We start from the raw sequence: 12,126 nt of genomic DNA on the forward strand, positions 1-12,126 counted from the left end.
ACATTTTACACACACGAATTACAGCTAAACGTCTCTGGTAAAGCTGCCATACACACACTGTCCAGCAGATGGCGGAGGTGACGCGGATAAAACGCGGCTGCCAAGCAACGAGAGGACGCAAAACAGTTCGCTCTGCGCATGTGCAGATGTTTGTCCAGAGCAGAAAGTTTTTTTAACCAAATTACCAACAGCACAAATATAACAACTGATAATTCAACCACAAACCTCTTCTTATCGTGTCGTTTTCAATCAGACAGTGTCATGGCTGGGAAAAAGAAGGAGATTAGTTTACAGGTTTGTATTCTATCAATAATAAACTGAAGTTTTGTATCGTTTCTACGACGTCTCGATGGCAAGAAATAACCTTTTTTTTTCAGGTCAATATTAATGACGATGAACAATGGGGTGAAGTTGTGGCCACGAAGGGTTTAACAGGTGTGTGTGTGTATATTACTGTACGTCTGTTGCGAAAATGATGTTATTGGTTTACCACAAATAACACAAAAACAGTTACATTGTAACCACGGAAACATAAACTTACGAAATAAATAAGTTCAGTAAAGTTCAAAGGTCACAGTAACCACCATCTAAATATATGTAAAACCATTTTGCAACGATGCAAAATTGTGATAAATGTAAATTATGTTCAATTTAATTCTATTTTCTATTTTAAAGTATATACTTTATATGGTATATTTACTACTTATAATTTTGAACGTGACAGTAAGAACTGTTGTATTGAGTACAAATCTTGACTAAATAGAGCACTTAACTCAAGTAAAAGTATGCAATAAAACTTACTTTGGATCTGATCATTTACAGTACTAATAATATTAATATTAAGGCCAATATTTTGATATGAACATTTATATGATATGATAATGGTAATATAATAAGTTAAGTATTATATTTTTATCATAAGCAGATATCCTTGCAACATGAGAGTATAGACAAAGATCATCTCGTTTTTCAATCTACAATCTTACAATGCATTTGACTTAATTCAAAGCATCTCCTGATGTGATCTATAGAACATCCGCAGTGCTCACTTATATGAAATACAAACGCACTTATAGAAACGCTGTGGTTGTACAAATGGTAATTCACCACTTTTACTATAATAAAAATGGTTCATTTTCATGATGGTGTGCTTTAGGGGAACAGACTCCATACACGCATGAAAAACCACATTTATCCCGGCCCGTGTCAGTCCAGTACACGACTCAGAGAAGTGAATGGAGCTCCAGCATCATCTGTCTGAAGATGACACTGATGATGTTGTTTTCTGTGTAATGATGCGTCTGATGCATGTGAATGCACATTAAGTGTAGTGTCTGTCTCTCAGTATGAATCGTGCGGTTGTATTTTGTGTCTGTCAGTGGTGGATGTGTACCAGAGGTGGTGCGGCCCCTGTCGGGCCGTCGTCAGTCTCTTCAGGAAAATAAAGAATGAGTTGGGAGACGATCTTCTGCATTTCGCCACGGTAAGAGAGGAGATTTCACACAAACAATCATTTTAAATGTCCACATGTCTGTCACGCTGTCTTATCATCCCGCAGGCCGAGGCGGACGGGATTGATGCTCTGGAGAAGTACAGAGGGAAATGTGAACCCACCTTTCTGTTTTACGCGGTCCGTATCCATGTGTTTTTAAACTACACGTCTCTCATGGACCTATACTAACTCATTCTTACTGATCTAGTCATTCCATTTGTTGTGATTTGATAGACAGCGTATAGTAATTGGGTGAATCTCCTAATAACTCATAATCATTAAAAGTAAAAAAAATTAAACAAAATTAGAAACATTACTGCCTAAAGAAAAAATTGCCTTTTTGGATTGTGACATACTTTAACATTTACCCCCAAAATGAGTTGTGTTTGCACTTTTGATTCAGAAGTCTATTAAATAGGTTTCTCAAATAGACCATAGAAATCTACTTCAAGTGAACTTAACAGTGTATTTCAAGTATAAATAAGAATGAATACCTAAAAAGTGCAAAAATAATATATTAATGTTGTGACGTTAAGGAAACATGCCGTATAAAACAACACTAAACTAGTAGTTTACAGAGAGCTTACATCAAAGTGTAGCCTAATCCAAAGTTTTTCACAATAAATATTTCATCAGATTAGAAATGTGTTACAAGTCTTGAACTAGTAGTTCACTTGTAGTATAGTTGCAGTACAAACTAGAAACTGTTACTAGTTTATTTAAAAGTAGTTTACTTTAAAGTACACTTTTATGAATGTAAGTGGGCAAATTTACTGTAGTCCCATGTAGCACTGATATAGTACACTAACAAGTATACTACTAATAGTAATCGTAGTGTACTTAAAAATACATAAAGGGCATTTTCCAAACGGAAGTGAGCAACCCTATGCCCTGCTCCAAATGACTGGCCAAATGTTACCTTGACAACACCCCACATTCCCTCTGAATCCAACACTTTTAATACTTCTTGTTAAATATTGTGTAACAATGTCTTATTTCACCTTGTATTTTATTATTATATATAAATAAGTAGCTATTTTTAAAAGAAAACAAATCCCATAAACTTATTAATCTTTATAGTATATTTTAACTTATATAAAATATACTATAAATTTATATGTATAAATGTATATTTTTTTTATATTTTATCTCAAATCATATTTATCACTGACAAAAATGGTGTAAAACAAACAAAAATTTAATGATTGTACTTACAATTGTAGGTAACAAAACAATCTAAATCCCGCTTCTATCCAGGATCACATGATCTCAAGCAAAGCTGACTTCCTTGCAGTGACCATGACATGTACTCTTCCTTAAGGGACTTCTGAAAGGGCTCTTAGCGAAGGGATTCATGTGTTCACTGTCATTCGGGACAACAAAACCAGTCTTATGGGTCAATTTTGGGAAATTGAGATTTTTACATAATGTGAAATCTGAATAAATAAGATTTTTGTTGATGTATGAGTTGTTAGAATAGGACAATATCTGGCAGAGGCAGAACCGTTTAAAAACTCTGGAATCTGAGAGTGCAAAAAAAAAAAATATTGAGAAAATTGCCTTTGAAGTTGTGAATCAGAGGCACTGTGGCAGGACATCGACTCACAAAAATAAAGTTTTTATATATTTATGGTAGGAAATTTACAAAATATCTTTAGTAGATAGTTTTGTTTAGTTCACATTTTGTTCATACTTGTGGTGTGTTTTGGTGTGACGGTTAAAGTCAGTGTTCATGATGGTGTGTTGTAGGGTGATGAGTTGGTGGCGGTTCTGCGGGGACCAAACGCTCCTCTCCTGCAGAGAACCATACAGGAAGAACTGAATAAAGAGAAGAATGTGCTGGAACACGGAGCTGCGCGCAGACCGGTCAGAACATCACTGAATCTGTCAACGACATGTTTATCTGTTCCCAAGCATACTGTTGCTCTGTCTGTTTTAATGTAGACACGAAAGAGATAACGTTTGTGTTTCAGGTGAAAGATGAAGGTTTAGTGGAAGATGAAGAGTTTAATGAAGAACACACGGAGGATGAAGATGTGTTTGGTACTCATCCTCACATAAGATTAAACTCACTGTCTCTCGGTCCTCTTCACTGAATTCAGCTGAACTCTTTCTCTGTTTCAGTTCCTGCTGATAAGTCGTTCACGGTGGCGATAATAAAACCAGACGTGGTTGCTCACGGCAGAACTCACGAGATCATTATGAAGGTACCAAACAGAGTCAGGTCACATCACTGATGCCATCAATGTGAAGATGATAAACGCCCTATCATTTCCCTCACAAAAACAAGCTCGGTTTTATTAAGTATACTTAAGCAAAGTCTATTTTTAAGCACACTTACTCATTTATTTGTGCTACTGGGTAATTAATTGGCCTTTTGTGTAGTTTATAAAAGTGTATTTTCAAGTGTACTTCAGGTTTAAACATTTCCTGTGTTTTCGTAGAGCTACATAAAATCGACTGATAGTAGATTATACTAACAGCACACTTGAACACACCTATTATTTCATGGGCTAGTATCTCATACAATGTTTTTATTTTGACAGATTCAGGATGCAGGATTTGTCATTTTGGCCAACGAGGAGAAAACTTTGACAGAGGCAGAAGCTCAAGACTTCTATCAGCACAAATCCACAGAGGTAAATGATGAAACATCACAACATCCTCAGTGGTCACCAACTTTGCTCCTGGAGATGGACCGTCCTGCAGACTGTAGCTCCAACCCTGCTTCAGCAGACCTGTCTGTTATTATCAAGCAAACCTGAACACCTTGATTAGATAGTTCAGGTGTGTTTGATTGGGCTTAGAGCTGAAATCTTCAGGACGGTCGATCTCAAGGAGCAGGGTTGGTGACCACTGCTCTAAGTGTTTATTGCTCAATGATTGTACAGGATGTGTTATTGTCATGTAACGTGTTGTGTATTTGTTTGTGTATTTCAAGTCTTACTTTCAGGAGCTGGTTCGGTTTATGTCGAGCGGTCCTTCTCATGTGCTGGTCATTTGTAAAGCGGACGGTTGTGACGACGTCATTCCAGCCTGGCGGGAATTCATCGGACCACCGGACATCGAGGTTGCCAAAAGAAAACAACCTGACAGGTGCCTGAATACTACAGACAGAAATACATCAACACCAGAAGACTGACATTAGACACAATAAAATTACCTGTCCTCCTAAAAAATTAACAATATAATTAAATAATTATAATTTTATATACAGTGCCCTGCATAATTATTGGCACCGCTGGTTAAGATGTGTTCTTTAGCTTCAAATAATGCAGAACCACAACGAAAAAAGATGAAAATTCAACCTTTAATTCAAGTGCATTTATTGAGTGGGAAAAAAAATCCCACATTAAAAAATAATTATTTTACATCAAATCATGTGTGCCACAATTATTATCACCCCTGATGTTAATACTTTGTACAACCTCCTTTTGCCAACAAAACACCACCGAAGCTTCTCCCATAATGTTTCATAAGATGGGAGAATACTGAAAGAGGGATCTTCGACCATTCCTCTTTGCACAATCTCTCTAAATCATCCAGCGACCCTTCCCTCTCCTCTGCACTCTCCTCTTCAGCTCACTACACAGATTTTCAATGGGGTTGAGGTTTGGGGACTGAGATGGCCATGGGAGGAGCTTGATTCTGTGTCTGGTGAACCATTTCTGTGTAGATTTGGCCACATGTTAAGGGTCATTATCTTGCTGAAAGACCCAGTGATGACCCATCTTCAGCTTTCGGGCAGAGGCCACCAGATTTTGCTTTAAAATGTCCTGGTATTTCAAAGCATTCATGATGAACCCTAACAAGGTTCCCAGGGCCTCTGGAAGAGAAACAGGCCCACATCATCACCGATCCTCCCCCATACTTCACAGTGGGCATGAGGTGCTTTTCTGCATCCTCATCTTTTGTGTTCTGCCAGACCCACTAAGAGTGTTTGTTCCCAAAAACCTCTATCGTGGTCTCATCTGACCAAAGCACATGGTCCCAGTCGAAGCCCCAGTACCGCTTAGAGAACTCCAGACGTTTGTGTTTATGATTGTGAGTGAGAAAAGGTTTTTCTGTGCATGCCTCCCAAACAGCTTGTTGGCATGTAGATAGCGCCTGACGGTTGTTTTGGAGACTTTGTGACCCCAAGATGCTACCATTTGTTGCAATTCTTTCACAGTGAGCTTTGGAGAACTTTTTATTTCTCTTACCATCCTCCTCACGGTGCGTGGAGGCAAAATAAACTTGCGTCCTCGTCCAGGCTTGTTTACCATTGTTCCAGTTGTTATAAACTTCTTAATGATTCCTCTGACAGTAGATATGGGCAGGTGCAGGCGAGCGGCTATTTTCTTGTAGCCATTGCCTGACTTGTGAAGGTCGACACACATCTGCCTTACTTGATTGATGTGTTCCTTTGTCTTTACCATATTGAAGAGTGGATAAGAGAAATGGCCTCTGTGTCACGTCATATTTATTCCCAAGGGAAATAGGAAGTGATGAATTACTAATTAAATGTTACTAGATACTCTGATCAACTTCACTTGAGTTGAAGGTTACATTTTTCTACAATTTTCAGTGTGAGAGTATGCTTCTGCATTAAAATTTAATTTATTCTAAGGCTTTTAACACCTCTTAACCAAGGGTGCCAATAATTATGGAGGGCACTGTATATATATATATTTATATTCATACAGCAGATTTATTATAGTTTTGTATTTTATTTATTTCATATTTTAAATAAGCTTTTATTTTATATTTTTGTTTTAATTTTAGTTATAATAATTTATATAATAATATATATAAATATAATATAATTTTAGTTAAAGAGATTTTGGTATATGGTTTTGTCATTTTATAATTTATTGGTTTATTTTTTATGTTGCTATATAAATTCCTTTTTATTTTACTTTTATTTTACTTTTTGTTTATTGTTATAATTTTACTGCATTCAATTATAATTCAGTTTATTTTTGAGGCATCATTTCAAGTTTTCCTTGAGTTAAGTTTTTCCAATAAGTTTTAGGTCAATATTTGATTTGATTCCAATGAACAGGAACATTTTCAAAGTTTTAATTTTAGTAAACTAAAATAACCTGTTTAAAATAAAATGACCTTTGCCCAACATAATATTATAAAACCATGACAAAAGCAAATGTTATTTCTCTACACATAAATGGTTTACAACATAACACACATTTAACACATTTTAAAATGTCCAAATATAAATGTTTTATTTTTATTACCATTATGCAAAAAAGTGCACTGTACATTTTTCTACTGAATTTATGAAGTAGTTTAACTTTTTTCATTTAAATTTGAACGATTTGATTTATTTTATTAATTACATAAATTTTGGTGCATATATATTTAATCAAATATTTCTTCTATATTCTAAAATACGTTTTTTTTTGGTCGCTCTTTAAATTGCCTGAACACGGAGGCTTTTTTCAGGTGTAAGCTTCAAAGAATTTTCTAGTTAAATGTAGATTTCTAGAGGTTTTGTGGGATTTTTTGTGTTCCATATTGTGCTCCCAGATTTCCGCACTACCAGTTTTAGCACAAGCACATCCTGTGGCCTTCTGCCCCCCACACACACCCTGCCCCGCCTGAGAACCCACAGAGAGACCATCTGTTCCCCTCTCTCTCTCTCTCTCTCTCTCTCCATCCATCTATTCCAACTCTCCCGCTTTCCTCGTTCTCATTGGCTGTGGTCTGTTCTTCAGCTTGCGGGCGCAGTTCGGCACCGCGAGCGTTTTCAACGCCCTGCACGGCAGCCGCGACAGAGAGGTGGCCAGCAGGGAGCTGGCATTCTTCTTCCCGAACTTCAGGATGGCGATGGCGGACCCGGGCTCGGAGCAGGCCGGGCCGGAACAGGAGCATGTGGAGAGGACGCTGGCTCTCATCCGTCCAGACGCTGCCAGGGAAAACAGAGGCACGTGCCAACATTACGTCTGCGTTCAGGAGGCCGAACTCACATACTCCTGCATTCCATCAGTGTTTTAATACCAAAGCGTGTGCTGAAGCACTGATAGACACAAGCTGATTTACACACGACTGAAGATATCTGAAGACATCGTACAAACCCACGCAACAAATCACAGATGAGATCTCATTAAAGGGACAGTTCACCCAAAAATCTGGCATTATTTACTCACCCTCAGGTTGTTTCAAACCTGTATACGTTTATTTGTTCTGTTTAACACAAAGAAAGATATTTGTAAGAATGTTAGCTATTTTCAGTTCTGTACCATCATCCATTACCATAGTAGGAAAAAAGAATGTAGATTTTGTTGTTGAACACAAAGTGAGATATTTTAAAGAATTTGGGAAAACAAAGAGTTCTTGGGCACCTTTGACTACATTTAATTTTTCCGTCTATTGAACCAATGCTAGCGTTCTTCCAAATATCTTTCTGTGTTCATTGGAACATGTGATTTTGGTCAATGATGACAGAATTTTCATTTTAGGGTGAACTATTTCTTTAATATCTCAGTCATTTCTGATTGACACCAATGAGAATAAATGGAAAACAGATGGAGACCTTTGCTTAAGTCTCATTTGTTTCTCCAGAAAACTGTCACAAATGTCTGAGAGTTTGAGAAGAGATGTCAACAATGTGTCAAACTAAGCTCAGATTTGCCAAGTCTCCAGTCAAAAGTCATATAATTGAAGATCTCGATCATTTCTCATCACATTTACTTAAACCCAGATTATTAGACCTGTGACGTGTTTAAATAAGTAATTTTTTTTTCTAGAGGAGATCTTGGCCAGGATTCATGCCGCAGGTTTCACAGTGGCTATGCAGAAAGAGGTGATGCTGTCTGAAGAACAGGTGAGACAGTTTTACAGCTCTCACCAGGACGAAGAATACTTCCCCAACCTACTGGAGAACATGACCAGGTAACGTGCATAAAACCAACTGAAACAATGAAAATTCTGATATCATTTACTCACCTTCCAGTTGTTCCAAATGTGTATAAATGTCTTTGTTCTGATCAACTCGGAGAAAAAGATATTTGGAAGAATGAGTATAGCCTCCCATAGTAGGAAAAATTACGTATTTTTTTATTTTGGTCTGTTCGACACAAAAGAAGACATTTTGAAGAATGTAGTTCCCGGGCAATTTTGGATGGGAGTCCACAGGGGTTGAGATCTGTTGGGTTATACACATTCTTCCAGATATCTTTCTCTGTGTTCATCAGAACAAAGACATTTATACTCATTTGGAACAACTGGAAGGCGATAAAAATGCTGTCTTCATTTATTCTCTATGTGTGGTTATAAATCTGTATTCTTCGGTGAAACACAAAAAAGATATTTTGAAAAAAGTAATTTGAGTAAATTCCAGAATAAAGACCGACTGTTGTTGTTGACAGCGGGCCGGTGTTGGCATTGGCTCTGGTGAAAGAAAGAGGTGTGGAACACTGGAGAAACATTCTGGGACCCAAAGATCTCCTCCGGGCTAAAAATGAAGAACCTGAGTGGTAAAAGAAATCTAAAGAAGCGTCCAAATCTTTGCTTGTTTAAATGGGATCATTTCTGTGTGTTTGTGATGCGTCTGTTACGGGTTATGAGCTCTGGAGTCTGATCATGTCTCTCTGTGTGTGGTTCTGATGAAGTTTGCGAGCTCAGTTTTCTTTGGGGAGCTCGAATATAAATCAGCTGCACGGCAGTGGAAGTTCAGAGGAGGCTGAGAGAGAGATCGGCTTCTTCTTCCCTCCAGAACAAACGCTGGCCGTCATCAAACCTGACACTCAACATAAAGGTCAAAAAACTTTACACAAAATCCTGAAACACAACGGCTCATAGAGAGAAACCCTGTAAACCACCTTCAGCTCATGAATAAGACACACTATTATAAAGAGAGAATGATCTTTTATTGCTTTGTGTCTGTTATTTATCAGAGGTCATCCTGGACGAGATTCGAGCCAGAGGATTCACCGTTTCTCATCTGAAGGACACGGTTCTGTCCAGAGAGATGGCAGAAGAATTTTATAAAGAACACAGAGATGAACCCTTCTTTGGCCAGCTAGTGGATTACATGGTTCGGTGAGTTTTTATCAAACTGTGATCAAGAGCGACGCCGTTCTTAAAGAATGTAGATGAGATGAGTGACGGTTATGTTGAAACAGCGGTCCGTGTACGATGCTGGTTTTGACTAAAGAGAACGCGGTGGATGAATGGAGAGCAGCGATGGGCCCGACGGATCCCGGTGAGGCGAGAGAAACAGCCCCGGAGTCTCTGAGAGCTCGCTTCGCCAAAGACATCTTACAGAACGCCGTCCACGGCTCCTCAAACCCAACACACGCAAACGAAAAGATCCATTTCATCTTTGGAGACATCAGCTCAGAGAATGAGCTCATCCATGACGGCGTGTCTCCTGCTTTAGGTGATCATGATATAATAAGTGCTTCACCTTCTCTAAGTGTCTTTACATCCCAATAAACGTTGGTTGTTTGAGATAACTTATCAAATTGCGAATGTTTGTCTGTAGAAGCAGAGGAGAGCTTCGCAGAACTCAAAAACCTCCAAACTTCAAGATCTCCATCATTTCATGAGCTGAGGAATCAGACAGAAGTCAACACTACAGGTTCATACATAAAGAATCAAACAAACAGACACACTGAAACTATGACTAATGAAGGAAGACTTTCATTTTCATGACACTTTATTGAGTAAATATTACTGCAGTCAATCCATTAAAAAAAATTATCTGATTAATCACACATTTTTCTGTGATTAATCACGATTAATCGTACTTTTACGGTCTAATAATTTCACACTTAAACTCCAAATGAATGTAGAAAGAAGAGATTTCTGTAACAGCATCATTTTATGAATGAACGCTATCATTCTGATTTTAGTACCGTTTCTGATGTCTCCATTAAATTGATATATATTTTTATTTTAACATTAATTATAACCATTCAAAGGTATAATTGAGAGCAATCATGTCTAATATGTTGGAAATATACAGAAATTGACTTGTTCTCAATCAAAAATACAGTCTTCAATGCTAAATAGTAAATTAAATACAGATGAATTCTCATTAAAGCCACAGAATATATATTGAAATGTTCATTAATGTGAGGTGACTTTTGGAAAAGTCTTATGCAAACACAAAGTCTCTTCTTATGCTTGTTTAGATCCAGAAGGCGGTGATGAAACGACAGAGAGCCAGCAAACATCACCTGAGATCACGACCGTCTCAGATCAGAAAGGAACACCAGAGACGCCCGGAGGCAGCCAACACCACGACACCGGTCTGTCAATGTTTGATTTCAAGTTTTATTTCATAACTGTTCTACAGATTCACGCGGCACATGCAACTAGAAGTAATTAGTTACTAGTTACATATTCAATAGTGTAATCAGATGACTTTACAAATTAAAAAGTATTTATTTACTTATTACTAAGTACTTACTATATACTATAATACTATATATAAATACTTTCTATATCTTATATCAATCTTGATTAGTTAAGTGATTCAAGGATGGACACGAAACGACTTAATTAATTCAAATAAACAATATAAAACTACATAAAGTACTCTTAGTAACTGACTTAAGTATTACAAATTTGAGAAGGAGACATTAATGTGCATTTAAAAGCTAGACTGTGAATTTCAATGTCAATTCCACTGTTGTATACATTACACATTACTAAATTCCATTACATCAAAAGTTACTGTAATTCAATTAGAGAAGAAATAAGAGTAATCCCTTACTTTACATTTTTAAGAGAAAACTAATTTAATTACTGTAACTAAATACTTCAACACTGGAGTGGATGCAGCAAAATCTCGAGCAAACATGGCAAGAAACAGGCCTTCAAACATCACTCGCTGCTGTCGCTCTTTGAGAATTACCCACTCAAGTTTAGTATCTATAACGTTTAGAATTTCAGCCTTCGGTATGCTGTATGCATTACAGCGGTAAGCCAATAGAGAGCGGTTTCTTCTTCTGCTACATCGCCTCTGATGGACAACTTTAAAGGACATTTTCTCAAAGTGCCGTGTCGATTTTTTTGCACCCTCAGATTCCAGATTTACAAATACTTGTATCTCAGACAGTATTGTCCTCACAAACCATACATCAATAGAAAGCTTATTTATTCAGCTTTCAGATAATGTCCAGGTCATGGTCCAGGGTCATACATTTGACAGATTTCAGATGTTTCTCACGTGTCTTGAATCAGTGCTGTTAGACAAGCGATCTGTATTTTGCAATTATATGAAATATGACAAAGAAAAGTCTGAAACCACACAAGACTTTTGATAAATAAACCTGACTGTTTTACTGATTCGATGATGTGAACACCTCTGTTACAGGTGATCCAACAAATGAATGAAATCTGCCGGATGTTTTTTTAACATCTCAACTCTTACTGTGGACCTTACACCTGACTGATTCATATGACTACAGTGTATTTGAAGATGACAATAACTACAAAACCTGTTGAAATAAATGATCCTTTTGAAAGTTTGTACTGGATTCTGAAGGTAGTTTTTCAACCACTGCAAGACTTGTTGATAGATTGAGTTATTCTTTATAATTCTCATTCTTCTGCTGATGTCATGAAACCTTCAGATTTTATTGATTCTTTTCTCCTTTTTTGATCCTGAAGGATGAAGTAGGAAA

General features: G+C 37.2%; 1 protein-coding gene across 2 annotated transcripts; it reads left to right on the forward strand.

The window, feature by feature from the left end:
* Positions 1-131: 131 nt before the first annotated feature.
* Positions 132-12,017, forward strand: nme9 (NME/NM23 family member 9). Of its 2 annotated transcripts, XM_056754944.1 has the most exons (18): positions 132-294; positions 378-435; positions 1,380-1,483; positions 1,559-1,630; positions 3,242-3,358; positions 3,466-3,535; positions 3,617-3,699; positions 4,039-4,131; positions 4,434-4,588; positions 7,207-7,415; positions 8,239-8,383; positions 8,860-8,967; positions 9,103-9,248; positions 9,388-9,532; positions 9,616-9,872; positions 9,978-10,073; positions 10,630-10,746; positions 11,817-12,017. In XM_056754944.1, exons 1-18 carry the CDS (start codon positions 139-141, stop codon positions 11,834-11,836), a joined length of 2,151 nt encoding a protein of 716 aa, XP_056610922.1. In that variant the 5' UTR covers positions 132-138; the 3' UTR covers positions 11,837-12,017. The 2 variants fall into 2 exon arrangements, with proteins under 2 accessions (XP_056610922.1, XP_056610923.1); XM_056754945.1 differs by lacking the exons at positions 9,978-10,073; positions 10,630-10,746; positions 11,817-12,017 and having other exon boundaries at positions 9,648-9,814.
* Positions 12,018-12,126: the final 109 nt, after the last annotated feature.

This window comes from Triplophysa dalaica, chromosome 8 (assembly GCF_015846415.1).
Source record: "Triplophysa dalaica isolate WHDGS20190420 chromosome 8, ASM1584641v1, whole genome shotgun sequence".
In the NCBI taxonomy this organism is placed as follows: Eukaryota; Metazoa; Chordata; class Actinopteri; order Cypriniformes; family Nemacheilidae; genus Triplophysa; species Triplophysa dalaica.

What these genes read in the sequence shown, in the direction of transcription:
- nme9 (XM_056754944.1), top strand. Translation starts at nt 139, where the DNA reads ATGTGCAGATGTTTGTCCAGAGCAGAAAGTTTTTTTAACCAAATTACC. An exon ending in GGAGGATGAAGATGTGTTTG is followed by an intron (nt 3,536 to 3,616) that starts GTACTCATCCTC and finishes TCTCTGTTTCAG; the next exon opens with TTCCTGCTGATAAGTCGTTC. An exon ending in CTACTGGAGAACATGACCAG is followed by an intron (nt 8,384 to 8,859) that starts GTAACGTGCATA and finishes TGTTGTTGACAG; the next exon opens with CGGGCCGGTGTTGGCATTGG.